This window comes from Merops nubicus, unplaced genomic scaffold (genome assembly GCF_000691845.1).
Source record: "Merops nubicus isolate BGI_N331 unplaced genomic scaffold, ASM69184v1 scaffold17049, whole genome shotgun sequence".
Classification (NCBI taxonomy): Eukaryota; Metazoa; Chordata; class Aves; order Coraciiformes; family Meropidae; genus Merops; species Merops nubicus.
In genome coordinates, this window is record NW_008629175.1 from 58,407 (window position 1) to 73,246 (window position 14,840).

Consider the following 14,840-nt stretch of genomic DNA (forward strand, 5'->3'; position numbering starts at 1 on the left):
TGGTGGTTTCTTTTCTAGTCTTGGTTTCTTGACACTTTGGATTCTTCCCCACTGAATGGCTCTAAGGATTCTAAAGTTAAGTTATATGTATTTAAACAGTGTTAGTCAGGGTTTGTGCAATCATTTGGTTCTGGTGTTATGTCTGCAATTAAACCAATGGATTCTCTAATCAAAAAGCCATAAGTCAACCTAGGGTAGAAAGTTGTGATCACTCTCTCTTTTTTTAATGTAAGGCTACCTCTTGGCTAATGATACTCAGGGAGAGACTCCGCTAATACCTCCAGAAGTAATGGAATATTCCATTAAACATTCAGCTGAGGTTGACATTAATACAACGCTTCAGATTCTGGGATCTCCAGGAGAAAAGGCCTCTTCCATTCCAGGGTACAACAGAACTGATTCTGTAATTAGGTAAGGATCCATCTCATGCTATTAAGTGTGTTAAATGGTTTTTTTTCAGAGGGAAAAAAAAAAAGAGAATGTGAGTGAACTTCTGTGAATTTCGAAAGTAAAAATGCAATAGGTAAACACTTCACATTGGAAAAGTAATTTTAGTTTTAACCTAGTATTAAGGTAAGGGGAAATAATTTATAAGAATAGTTTTATAACAGACATATTAAGGCAATGATGTAAAAGAGATTAAGACAGAAAAGATGGAACCTATCTTTGACCTGTCATTACAGAAATTCCTAAAATTGTTTAAAGTACTTAAAAAGTCAGCAGATCAGAATCTGTATATTATATACTCTATAATTCATTCAGCACATGTACAGCTTAAGCAAATGCTTTCCTGAACATCAGTGGGCTTGTCTACTTTGAACGTGAGTTACTGCCTAAGTTTGGCAGTAGCAGCAAAATTCATCCTCATTACAGGAGGAATTGTTGTCACTTATGTACACCTATCACTATTGGCCTGTAAAGGGAGCAGGAGAGGGAATTTCTGTTCTCCCTTTCCAAGAAGGCTAATGCCCACAAAGGACACCTGAATTTGGATCCTCACACTTCAGAAGATTACATTCTACTTTTAGTTGACATGGAGGAGTCTTCACCCAAGATTAGTTGTGTACTTAATGTGTTTTTCTTGAGGAAGAGTGTAGAAAAAATGGGTCTTCATTACCAATGATGAGACTAATGTTTAGAAGTTTGAATACTGTTCAGTGATACTGTTGGCAGCTTCAACAAGTGGCTATCAAACAGGATTTCTTGATGGAATGTGTTTGTGGTGATGGGAATAAAATCAGTTCTAAATAAGGAGAGATTTCAGGCTCTCTATCAATAGCTCTGAAACATCTCCAACAAATCGACCACTGTCAACTCCTAAATTCCATGTGTACTATCACATTCTTACCAAATTTAATTTATACACTACAAAAGCTAATACTATTGTAATTTTACAGACTGAGTATATTAATGCAATCACCTGGCGATCTGCTTTTTCAGGCTGTTTCTCTCTAATGGGTCATTTCTGTATTCTTTAGTATGCATCACATTGCAAAATCTGCACAGTTAGGATCCACTTGGTCTCTAAGCTTGGTGCAAGGAAGGGAGAATCAGTTTTTTTTAAAAAAAACCTTTTCAGTTGCTCCAAGTTGTAGTCCACTTGTCTTTGTTCCCCTGATGTCAGAATGCTTATTAAGATTCTTTGTTGCAGTAATTTTGTTCTTCTAATGCATATTCTGACTTTTCGGAGGGTATTTGCCAGTCTGTGCTATCTCTCTCTCCTTGCATTTAAGGAAACAATAAATTCAGGTGCTTTTTACTTGGTTAGAGTTGAACTACTTTGTGTTATCCTGTTCCTTCTGTCATATTTAATGAAAAATTAAATGTTTGGTAGCTGCATTGCTTCTCAAAAAACCCACTCTCAGTATCACTGTCATATTTTGAATCTACAGGTTGTTATCTGCTATTTTAAGAGTGTCAGAAGTAGAGTCCAGAGCAATAAGGGCAAATCTCACACACCTCCTGAGCCCTCAGATGGGCAAAGATATTGTCTGGTTCCTCAAGCGCTGGGCAAAGACTTACCTCCTAGTAGACGAAAAGCTGTATGATCAGGTAAGGATATAACTTCTGTGAATTAATTGGTGAGTATTAGAACTAATATTATCCTGTGGACGCAGGTGTCAGTGTAGCTATTTTAAAGTGCAATGTTAAAACATTTTTAATGTTAAATGGGTTGTGGTTTATTTGGGAATTTTTTTGAAAATTGATGTTTCCTAAATTTTTTTTAATTAGAAATATAAGTTGTTGGGGGAACCTTCTTGCACATTTTGGTGCAAATGTAATTTAGAAAAAAAAATGAGTTTGGTAGCCATTGCCATAGCAGAATAGTTTATCACGCTCTCAGGCTGCAAGTAGGTGAAAGTCAGTGACTACAGCAGTTTCATAAACTATTTCTCACTATGCATCAGATCTTAGTTCATCTCTAATACATTGTTTGCCCATGATGGATGATTCAGTGAGTAACCTAGTCATGATTCTGAATTAAATATTTAACACCATCACAAGGTAGTGTACATTAGCTAATGTCACGCTACTTTGTCTCCTCTCCTCGTTCTCATTGTATACATCATGATTTTAATGGTGTGTTCTTTGTAAAGGGCAACTTCTTACCCTGTTTGGGAAGCACTAATCATGATTAGACCTTGATCCTGATTTTGCTTATTGAACTAACTGTAATCTAGCTAGCTGATGAGGGCCACTTATCCTGAGGAGGTCTAGTTGACTCTAACTTTTGAGTTAGAGTCCTGCCCTCTATTTCCACTGTTGAAGCAACTAAGAATGCTAACACTTCAGGAGGCAACTCCTTAACAAAAATATGTATACTGTAGACTTGTAAATCTTTGGAATCATACTATTCAGTTTGTACTTGCAGCAGAGCTAAGAATTTATAAAGCTATTAGTTGGGGCTGAATTGGAGAGCATGTAAGTTGGAGGTCCACGTGAGAAGCGATGTGAAGAAACAGTATATAGGAATTCATGTGTCAACACAAACTAAACATGTGCAAGTGATTGAAACCTCTATTTAAACCTTATGCTCAGTCATGTATGTCATGAATTTCAAAGTTAGAAATGTTAGTGGTGTGCTGACAGGAAGCCCCTGTACAATTATTACAAAATCCTTGTATTTCATTCTTGAGAAACTTTTTTTTTTTTTTTTTTTAAAAAGACAGGAGAACAGGCAATTTCAAGAAAGTGTATTATAATGTACCAGGACCAGAATGTAACATATTTCCTAAAAGATGTATAGATTGAAGGAACCAGCAGAAAGCAGATGCAGAAAATTGTGATGAAAATAAGTTTTTTACAAGGCTGAATCTAAATCAACAGCTAGGTTTACTTCTAGTACTTTTTATCTCTGAATTTTGAGGAATTCCATTGTAAATTCATGGAAGCACTTTTGGGAGATGATTTGGGGATCTTTTGGACTTTCATTGGTGTTAAAATTAGACATACTCAAACCTGAATTTGTAATGAGATTGAAACTTCTTTGTTTTAGGTGTTGTGCTTTAAATTGCAAGATAATTTTGGCAAAGATTTTTCCATTACAGATACTCTCTGCCTTTGTCTATGTACCATTTGTGTATTTTAAGTAGGGAAGAAGTGACAGCCTGAAAAGAATTTGCTGAGAATGATTACCATACACTTTGGGGTTCTGGCTTCTGTAAAACTCACTCATTTTAATGCTTTTCTTATAGATAAGTCTGCCATTTAGTACAGCATTTGGTGCTGATACAGAGGGTTCCCAGTGGATTGTGGGTTACCTTTTAGAAAAAGTGATCAGTAACCTGGCAGTATGGAGTTCAGAGCAGGACCTTGCAAATGATACTGTACAACTGCTAGTAACATTAGTGGAAAGGAGAGAGCGGTAAGTTGCTATACCTCTGGAAGTCAAAAATTTCTTTTGCTTCCTTTAAATTTTTTTGGCCAAAGTAATCCAGATATAGGGCACTTCATATTCATGTCTCTGTAAGTCAAATTACTTCAATAAAATATTCTAAGTGAAGATAAAATTTTCTGACAAAGTGAGGAGAGAGACCTATATTCAACAAAACAGCCTGGTTTTTGTTCTTGTTTAGAAGTGCACTCTCCTTCCCTTACCTTTGTGCCTCACTCTTAAACACTGAGAAAGGAAAACTCTCCTGGTCTCCACCTTTGTAAGGATTTTTGTGGTGGTGTTTTTGTTGAACAAGTTCTTCTGGATTAACAGTTCAGATACTGGCTAAGCCAGTATAAAATGTGTTTCATAAACATATTTTAAAAGTTTAAAAATGCAGGATTTGGCAGATTCAGATAAATGTCAGTTTTCTTTGGTATTACATACTGTGAAATGGGAAATTCTTGAATATTCTGCTTTTGTGAATGGATATGCAGTTATACATGCAATCACACATTCACAGTCTGCTGAAAGACAGACTTTCTGGAGTTTGAGGATTTAAATGCTTGAGGAATCTTCTTTTTTAAAAAAGAATTAAACCCCACAGAAGCTAGTTTTGGAATAAACTGCTTGTTTTATCATGGCATAATGAGACTAAGCATTTAATCCGTGCAATATGTCCATTAACTCTGTGTATGTGTATAAAACTAAAGCACTTCCCTGCTTTTCTTCCATATAAATTGAGCTATTTTCAGAGTGTATATTTTAGAAATCTTAGAGGTGAAGCATTAACAAGATTAAAGTCAAACGGCAATTTAGCCTTAGAGTAGAGGAATTTAAAATAATCTTCTGACAATTGCTAGCAACCTGATGTGCTCTGTTCATACAATTTCATGAAGTCTTTAAACTGTTCTTTCCTCTTTTAGGGCAAACTTAGTGATTCAGTGTGAAAACTGGTGGAATTTAGCTAAACAATTTGCAAGGCGAAGCCCTCCTCTTCACTATTTGTCCAGTTCTGTACAGAGAACACTAATGAAAGCTTTAGTTTTAGGAGGTTTTGCTCATATGGATACAGAAACAAAACAACAATACTGGACAGAGGTAAGCTCTTTTGATGCTTCTGTTACTTTTCTGTTACAAAGTAGTACAAACAAGTTAGTTTAGGGAATTTTATGGTGCCCCAGAATCAACTTGTATGGAGTCTTTTGAATGTTTGAATACTGATAATGTTTAAAATTATTCTCTCTTTGAAGGACATTAGTTGCATGGCACCTGTCAGCTGCCAAAAATTCTATCTAAAACATCACAACCTAAACAGAAACAACTAATAATTAACTGGGGGAATTCATGAAGCAGCCACTGTGGCAGTATGATTGAAAGAGACTATTATAAGATGTTAAGAATTTTCCTTGGAACTGTGTAATTTGTTCCTTTTAATTTGATGGTGTTATGAATTATTCAGTTATTCACTTAATAATAATGACAGTAAATAAAAAGCTCATGTGGAACATAACGAAGAGCTGTGACGAGCTTTTAACTCAGATACTTAATACTAGAAAGACTGGTGGTAGGAAGTAGATGAAATATGATCAGGAAGCACTGCATGAGTTTGTAAAGTATTTGCCTTCTGATAGAAACTTGCTTTTATAAACAAAGCTACAAAATTAGTGATTGAGGGTAAGATTATCCTATGCTGAAAGTAACTGCGAAAAACATTTAACTATTTTTATGGAAGTTTCTAAATTGGTTCCAAACACAGCTGATTACAAAAGAAATTCTCAGTACTGCAATTCTAGTATGACAAAAACAATTGTGAACATAAATCTTAGTTAATGCTTTCACTGATGAGCTGTAACATGTTTTTTTGGGGGTTTTTTTGTTTTTTTCCCCTTGTGCTGAATTGGGAAGATAATAAAATACTGTGAGCCAGAGAAAGTCATTGTCATTTGTTTAAAAACTACAAAATAACAAAATCTCTAAGGAGGTGCCAATTTTGAAACCAGCTTGCAGGTGTTGGTGGATAACAAGAGTCACCAATCACTTTAGCTTACGTTAATGTGACAGATAATAACATAATTGAGCTGTTTAAACTAGAAGTGATTGATTATTGTACTGCTGTGCCAAAAGCAACCCATGAGCTTGCTAAATTTCTTAAACCCCATATCTCATATAATACTGCGCTTATCTTAATGTGACTTCTAAAAAAATTTCAAGGTTCTTCAGCCACTTCAGCAGCGATTCTTGAATGTGATAAACCAAGAAAACTTCCAGCAGATCTGTCAGGAGGAGGAAGTGAAACAAGAAATCACTGCTACATTAGAAGCACTCTGTGGCATCGCTGAGGCTACCCAGATTGATAACGTAGCAATTCTCTTCAATTTTCTAATGGACTTCCTTAATAATTGCATTGGATTAATGGAAGTATACAAAAACACACCAGAGACTGTTAATCTCATAATAGAAGTCTTTGTTGAAGTTGCACATAAACAAATTTGCTATCTTGGAGAGGTAAATACAACCAGAAGGGGAAGTGGGTGTGGGGGTGTGCGTGTGTATGTATGTATACAGTGCTATTTCTTAAAAATCACTACACTTTATTTTTTTTAGATTCTATAGAGAAAGAAATGCTATATGATCACATCTGTTAGAGAAGTGCCTGTGTTTGAAGACAAACACTTACAAAGACTAAAAGCAGGACATCTACACTGTTCTTACACCAATAAATTTAACCACAGTTCATCACTACTATAACTCTGTGCATGGGTGGTAAAGGAGTGCAAATGCTGTTGAAAACTTTTAACTGTATCAAGCTTCCCTGAAAGCTAGTCTAGGAAAATTGCAGCACTCTTACGTGACAGATGTATACCACAGAGACACTGTCTTGATCCTAAACACAGCGTTAACAGATAGCAAGAAGTAATGGGTAAAATGAGTCAATGCAGGACACTTACATCTTTGCAATGTTGGCTGATTTTGCTTTTGCATCTAGAAGAGTTTCTGCCTATTCCAAACTGGGTATGCACAAACTGTATATTGTGGCTCCAAACTTCAGTAGCTGAAGTGAGTTCCCATGGAATTTTGCTGGTAGTCTAATTTGTGAGATTAGTGAGATGTGTCAGCCTGTCCCAAGCCAGTCTTGTCTTTTTTTTTTTCCTTAAGACTGAGGAATTGATAAAAATAGTGTTCTGCTGTTTCAATCAGCAGCACATCAGTATATGGCTGTAAGCATTATTAAGATGGCAGTTTCCTTGATGATTTTGTGTGTAGTTGTTACAAAAAGTGGTATGCAACTTATATTAAAATCTTGAGGTATCATCAAGTAATGCCATAAAACAAGGTGTGTCTCTTTTAGCACATGGAAGTTTTCTTATTATCTGACATTGTTTTATAGGCCAAAGCCATGAACTTGTATGAGGCCTGCCTAACTCTGCTGCAGGTGTATTCCAAGAATAATCTAGGTCGTCAACGGATAGATGTTACAGCAGAAGAAGACCAGTACCAAGATCTCCTCCTCATTATGGAGCTTCTCACTAATCTTCTATCAAAAGAGTTCATAGATTTCAGTGATACAGGTATGAAGGAGTTCATAATCGATGAACTATAACTGGTGATTTAAACTGGGAAAAACATTGTGGGGCATGAGTTTGATCCAGGTAAAGTGAAAACTGAAGTTTACGCTTTGTTAGATAAGGAGATGGAAATTATGATTTCATGTACCAGTAGCAAAGGAAGGACTTTTCACAGTATTCTAAGATAAGAAATTATTAATGCTCTGGTAAAATAATAGAGCATATATGAACAGCTTGAAGTCAAAATGTTGTAAGTCTGCATATGTAGTAGCAGCAGTTTTATAACAAAAAGACCATAAAGAAGTTGGAATAGTAAATTACCATAAGTAGGGAGATGAATTATCTTCTTAGTACAAGATCGAACTTTTGTGAAATGCTCATCTCCTTAAAATTCCATCACATTCAAGGATTTTCCATACTCGTAATTCACAGAACATGCTTTATGGTTTGTGGATGTAGTTAAGGGTTCCCATCCTGTTACTTTTGCTACTTAAAATTGCAGTAGTCCTGAATATGATCTGTCAGTTCTAGCTTAGCCGTGCTGCGTTGCTTTTGATTAAGCTGAGACACATTTGCATGATTCAGATCTTACCATGTCCTATGCAGTTTGCACAGAAAACATGCTCAGTAACAAACTGAAGTTGCTTTAATGTTGCTTGCTGCTTTTTTGGGGTACATCTTGAAAGAGAGAACCTTGCAATCCAAAATTCAGTGCACCAGTCTTGTTTTTGTCATGCAAGCACAACACAAGCACAGAATCAGACTGAGACTTTGTCCATTGAACGGACAACTTCATGCCATGTAATGTATTCTCTTTGAGGTCAGACACTGGCTGTTAGTTGCATGGAAAACACTGTAAAATACTTACCATAAAACTAAGGAATGTGATTACTACTTAAATATAATGCCCAGAGGTCAAATGTATTGAAAGTTTTCTGCATACTGTTGCTGACTCAGTACACAAAATACAAAAGTGAAGTCACTGACAGTTGATGGAAAATACAGGTCTTATCTGTAAGTGGAGAGAACTTGGCAATGTTTAGATTACAAAATTTTGTGCACCTTCCCATTTTTTTTTCTCCTTGTGCTTATAAAATATATATAAACATGCAAATACATAAATTTTTATACTATATTTATTATGTGTGCAGGCATGAAGAAGCTGTCACTAGAAACAAATGCAGTGTTCTGTAATAGAAGGAAGCCACCAGAGTATCTGAAGTGCTCTGTTTTAGCAAGCTGTCTGGTACATGTGGTTCTGAAAAACTTAATCCTAAGGAATATAAATATAGAGTGACGTGGCAGCCTCCACTCTAAGTTTCTATTTTAATACACTGCCTCATGGTTTTGTTCGGAGAGAAGGAAATAGTACTATTTTTAAAAAAAGTTTATTATAAAGAAATAGGTCTCTTCTTTCAGTATTTTTAATCCTCCTTTTATACGAAACATTTTTTCGTCTTTTGCTCTACAGATGAAGTGTTTAGGGGACATGAGCCTGGGCAAGCTACAAGTAGATCTGTATCGGCAGCAGATGTTGTCTTATATGGGGTTAATCTAGTTCTGCCTCTAATGTCCCAGGATCTGCTGAAGGTAAGTATTTTTTTACACTGCTAGAGTGTGAAAGCTTTATAGTAATGACTTCCCAGAATTAGTTCCTATATGCGTTCCTCCTCTGTAAGTTGAGTTTTCTAGGCTTTTAAATATGTAAATAACTGTTCCATAGTTCTAGATACTGTTTGAAACAAAATATTGTAAGCTAAGAAAATGTGTATTTGAAAGGACTAACAACTTTTTTCTTCTAAAAGTGAGTTCCTGTGGGTCAACAATTAGCCAAATCTGAAATGTGCCTTGTAAAATCCTTTTTCTGAGGGCGTTAGAAACGTGAACAGTAATATTGGGGTTGTGGATGGAAATTGGGGAGCAAATAGTAATGCTTTAATTGTTTTCACAATACAGCTGGCTTTCATATCATAAGCATCAGTAGCTTTGTCAGTAGAGCAGTGAAATATGGAACAATGAACAGCAGTATTTCATTGGCTTGCACTGTGTTAATGTTTTACTTTGAATCAGGGGAACACTTCTGAAGGGTATCTCGGCTCACTGTCCCCTCTTAACGTGCTTTCTCACCTGGTGGCACTGGTTGAGCGTGAGAGCTCTGTCTGGTTTAGATGAAACTGAATCAAAAGGTGTACCTTAGGAGCCAAATGGTTGTGCTCCACATGCTTGTGAGGCTTTTGCCCCACAGGACTAGACTAACTCAGATGTGAAGTAAAAAAACTTGAATTTGTGCAGAGCAGACACCAGACTTCCACAGTCAGCTTTACATCGTATCAGCTTTAGTACTTTTTTTTTTTTTTATTGTACCACACAGTTTGCTAATAAAGCTGTAGCTATCCTAATGACTGAAGCTGTCTACTAAAATAGTCTTTTCTCTTTCAGTTGAAAGCATCAGTCCTGTCTCTTTGTACAGATGAAAATTATGTCAGAATAAAGTTATGTGATTGACTCTAAAATGACCGTGTTTTTCTTTTGACAGTTTCCATCCCTGTGTAATCAATATTACAAATTAATCACTTTCATCTGTGAGATATTCCCTGAGAAAATTCCACAACTTCCAGAGGACCTCTTTAAGAGCCTAATGTACTCGCTGGAGTTAGGGATGTCATCGTATCCTTTATAGAGCCTGGAAGTGTTTAAAAACCTGATTTTATAAGGACCTGTTAAAAATCTGGGGTGGTTTTTTTTTGCATTTTTTTCTCTTCTATCAATATCTGTATCTATAATTATATATCAGTAATTGACTCTTTCTGCTCTCTGAGAGTTTCACTGTAGTGTCTGTTGAGATTCTAGCATTAGCTGACCCGCCTCTGACTGGTGTTTCTTGAATGCAGCCTTTAAGTGGTTTAGCATGTAAGTTTTTTCTGGCAGCCATTCCTGCCTCCTCCATTACTTCATTTCAGAGTGTGTAACTTCATAAGCCTTCAGCTGGTATCCCAAAGCCATTCCTGAATTAGTTTCTCAGCTGGTGATACAAAACATTGCTGCTGTTCTACTGGGCTGGCTGCAGAGCATTTCCTGTCAGGGTGCCAATGGGCTCTCCCTCTCCTCATGGGAGTACCATTTTCACTAATCTGTGGCACGTGTCAGAAACAGATGAGCTTGACCATAAGGGACTCTTTCTGAAAACGTTATGTCGGAGAGGGTTATGTTACCTTAGAGCATGTAGCTAATAAAACAAGACAACAAAGTTGGAATTCTTCTCTTCCCTTTTTCTATTTTTATAATTTATTCTTTTATTAACAGCTTTATAGTAAAAACAAGTATTGGAACATAAAAACATTTAAAATATTTTCTAGTGGTACAGCTGGGAAGCTTTACGACAGTTTAATTGAGATCTGACTTTGATTCTTTAATGCCTGCTATCAGAATGAGTTCAGAGGTGTGCCAGCTTTGTCTGGAGGCTGTAACGCCATTAGCAGAACAGTGTGCAAAAGCACAAGAAACAGATTCAACCCTTTTTCTAGCAACAAGGCACTTTCTTAAGGTAAGGAAGGCGTCTGCATTTCGTGTTACTTTGCTTTTATGCATACAGGTGGTGTCAAGAGGCCAAACAGTGATCATATCTGATGGAGTTCATTGGCAAATTTAGCAAAGTAAATTTTAGTTTACTGTGAAAGCTATGAAATAGAAAGCTTCCAGAACTGTGTGAACTGGAGGCTGGATAAAGTACCTTTTTTTCTGCCTCTTGTTTTAGTATAGTTGGGAACTGGAAAGAAAACACTGTCACTTATTCAATGTATCCATTGAATTATGTGTTTTGTTAATCCAGTCTCATATTTAGTACTTTCCTTTTAGGACCATTCACTCATTGAATTTTGGAGTGACCTGGTAGGAACCAGGCTCATGCGAACTGAGAAAAATTGTGAAATTGTAATTGTGGAATTTGTGTGCTTGTCTTCTGATTTTTCTAAAGACTTCAGTTTTCCTTAAGACATCTTATCTTACCAAACTGACATTCAAGCTTCTGGGGATTGCTAATTAAAAGCATACACCAGTCAAGCTCAGAGAATGCAAACCAACTTAAATAATTTTATTTGTATTTATATTTCTTCTAAGTTAACATAGCTTTCTGCCTTTTCTCTAAATTTTCACTTAAAATTATAATACCATATCTGTTACCTGTTTGGCTTTCTGTGAGCTGTAGGAGTCCCTAAAACTTGAGGAAAAAGTTCCCTGTTTTGTTCTGGAAGAGCAAAGGCTTTTTTTCACTTCTCTAGCATATCTGCAAACATTTGGAGAAAAAATAAGAGATGCCATTTCTTTCTCAAGAATGCATAAATCAGCAACAGATTTTGATGCTTTGAGGTGTGAATTTGTGCTGTTAAGCCAAGAGCCAGCTTCTAAAAGAAGCTGGCTTTCCAATTACAGATACCTAAATTTAAAAAAAGCAACAAAACAACCTTGGATGTTTGTAAATACATGTTCACTATTATTATCATCAGAAGGGAAGATGAGATTCAGCAGCAAGTGTTGGTAAAGTAGGAAGGTAAGTTTACACTTCCGTAACTGCTTCTGGTTTGTGGTTTCAGATGGTCTTTGATATGCTGGTTCTTCAGAAGCACAACACAGAAATGACAACTGCAGCAGGTGAAGCATTCTACACGTTAGTGTGTTTGCACCAGGTATGGCATTTAGACACTTAGACCCTAAAACTTGGTCCTTTGTTAAAGGAGAGTAGTTATTTACTGTGTGTCTGGCAAGTCACAGAATTCTTCAAGTTGGCAGGGATCCTCGGGAGGTCTGTAGTCCAGCCTCTTGCCCAAAGTGAGTTCAATACTGAATTCAGACCAGGTTGCTCAGGACTTTTTCCGTCTGTGTCTTGAAAACCTCCAAGATGGACATTCCAAAGCCTCTCTGAGAAGCCTGTTGAATGCTTTATTATTCTTAAAATCCATGTGCTTTCAGCACCTGCCAGACAGTCTTGGTGGCCCACCACTGGACTTATTCAAGTTCATCTTTCCTGTGTTAATGAATCCAAAAAACAGGTGCAGTATTGCATATCTAAAAAGGGCTGTGCGAAGACAAATAATAAATACAGCCCAATATGCTGCTAGTGTTCATTGCTGACATGGCACGCTGCTGACTTGCTTAGCCTGCTGTTCACCTAGGACCTTCAAGTCCTGTATTCAACAGAATTGCTCCCCAGTCTGCAGTTGCAGGGGGTGTAGTCTGTCAGCTACAGGACTTTGTGTTTGCCCATGCTCAGTTTTGTGAGGTTCCTGTCAGGCTGGAGGAATGAACTAATTAGGTGTCTCTGAATGTCAGTCCTGCCCTTGAATGCACTGGCTGCAGTCCCTAGTCTGGTTTCATGGACAGACTTGAGGGGAGTGTTTCCCCTTCTCAAGAGGTTGCTGACTGAAATCTGGAACAGGACAAGGCCCAGAGGAGAGCTCCAAGTGCCACTCGTAACCGACTTCCCTCTGGGATATAAGCCATTAACCACAGCTCTTTAGAGGCTGATGATAAAGGTGTGTCTTCACCCATGTAGTAGTCCACCCATCTCTTAAACCCATCATGCTTCCTTGCGTTCCTACTACTTTTGGTCTGTCTCCTCACTTACATACAAGCTGTAACCACCATCCCCCAGCATGTCCTTTAAAGCCCTTCCTGACAGGCTGGTAGGCCTTCAGCAAAGATTTTTCTAAGACATCTTGTTGTATGGATCCTCTCTCTTGTTAGCATCACTTAAACAGGGACTCATGGTCGTGTGAGACAAAAAGACCCTGTGGCACTAGCCATGTTGTGTCTACCCCTACCCAAGCCCTTCACCAGTAGAATTGAGGGGACTGCCGTTCTGGCTCATGAGTCCTTCACCCTTGCTCCCAGAGCTCATCAGTCACTCTGGATGTGGTGTAGGTACCCTTTGGCAGTGTCCTTTCAGTCACGTTTAACATGTTTCTTTGTCTTCTGTTTCTGTCCAAGTAAGCACTGAGAGTCAGTAGGAAGCTCTCTGAAAGGAGTCTAAGCTCTCTGTCCCATGGAAGGGAACCTAGAGGAGAGGCCTGTGGGAGGAGGTGGTGGGTATAGCATGCCAAGCATGGGGCAGGCACGAAGAGAGAAGTGTGGTTTGCAGGAATAAGCCTATGATAAGTAAAAGCCAGAAGATGCTTTGAAGGATATGTCTTTAAGTTTTCTTCTCAGTCTGCACTGCTGAGCACCATGCCTGGCTCTAAAGGCTTTAAAGAAACCTTACTAAAAAACTCAGTCTGGTTGAAGGACTTTATCTGGATTAGAGGTTGGTGAAAGGCTGCAGGTCTAGAGATGCTTCTGGCATCCTTGTCAATGAAACTGGAAAACAGGTGTAGAGGTACTGATGGTCTTCTGTCACAGCCTTGATTCCGGATCTTGTCCTGATGACAGAACTTGTATGTATTGTTGTGTTTTGGGGTATTTTTAAAGTCGGCAAGATGTGTGTTTATTTTACAGGCCGAATATTCAGAGCTAGTTGAAACGCTGCTATCAACTCAGCAGGACCCAGTAATTTACCAGCGGTTAGCAGATGCCTTCAACAAGCTGACGGCGAGCAGCACGCCTCCTACACTGGACCGTAAGCAGAAGATGGCCTTCCTAAAGAGTTTAGAAGAATTTATGGCAAATGTTGGTGGACTTCTCTGTGTGAAATAAACAACAAAACTCTATGCCTAATTAAGACCCTTTCTGCAAAATGCACTGAGAAATGCTGAATGCTGACTAAATCTTGTACCTGTCTCTGGGTTCTTGGCAGCCATCTCAGACTCTAGAGAGCCTGGAAGTATGAACATAACACAACGGAACAGGAGAGGTCAGCTTTGAAACAGCTTCTGCTATTATGTGTTAGCTGCAATCTGTCATACTTGTGTGTGGGAGAGAGAGAACAGAAAATCTGAATTTAAATTTTTTCCATATATGTGCAAACACATATGGGCACAATGAAAAATGAATGCAGTGCCTTCCCCCCTGCACTGGTTTAAAATATGAGTGGCCAGATAAACATACAGATTTCTTTTCTACCCAAAATCATGTTAGTGTGATGCAGATACATATAAAGCCCTAAACAGTTTAGCTGGTTTTAAGCTTTATTTTTCCTCTCTTGAAGTTTGAGTTCATGTTCCAATGGGGAAGAAAAACCAAATGATATTTTAACTTGTGTTTAGTTCTACATCAACCTGACACGGCATGTTTAATGCAATGCAGGGTTTTACATTATGTTCTGCTGCCTAAAGTTTGGGGGAGGGGGGGGGAAAGGTGTATATTTTTGTTCCCCTAAAATGGACTTTAGGAACTGTAGCCATTTCATTGCCTTAATTTAAAAGGAAAAAAAAGAGTCATATACTTTAGATAAGAAATGTAAGGCAAGA

The 14,840-nt window shown here is 37.7% G+C and overlaps 1 protein-coding gene across 1 annotated transcript in view; it reads left to right on the plus strand.

Annotated features, from left to right (window-relative positions):
• Positions 1 to 14,602, plus strand: part of XPO4 (exportin 4) — a 51,804-nt gene extending 37,202 nt beyond the window's left edge. The window contains exons 12-22 of the mRNA XM_008946915.1: positions 234 to 411; positions 1,893 to 2,052; positions 3,696 to 3,865; positions 4,801 to 4,975; positions 6,089 to 6,382; positions 7,266 to 7,446; positions 8,915 to 9,033; positions 9,980 to 10,110; positions 10,870 to 10,987; positions 12,033 to 12,125; positions 13,930 to 14,602. Of these exons, the coding sequence (XP_008945163.1) occupies positions 234 to 411; positions 1,893 to 2,052; positions 3,696 to 3,865; positions 4,801 to 4,975; positions 6,089 to 6,382; positions 7,266 to 7,446; positions 8,915 to 9,033; positions 9,980 to 10,110; positions 10,870 to 10,987; positions 12,033 to 12,125; positions 13,930 to 14,127 (1,817 nt within the window). The 3' untranslated portion in view covers positions 14,128 to 14,602. The remainder of the gene's footprint in view (positions 1 to 233; positions 412 to 1,892; positions 2,053 to 3,695; positions 3,866 to 4,800; positions 4,976 to 6,088; positions 6,383 to 7,265; positions 7,447 to 8,914; positions 9,034 to 9,979; positions 10,111 to 10,869; positions 10,988 to 12,032; positions 12,126 to 13,929) is intronic.
• The last annotated feature ends 238 nt before the right edge of the window (positions 14,603 to 14,840 follow it).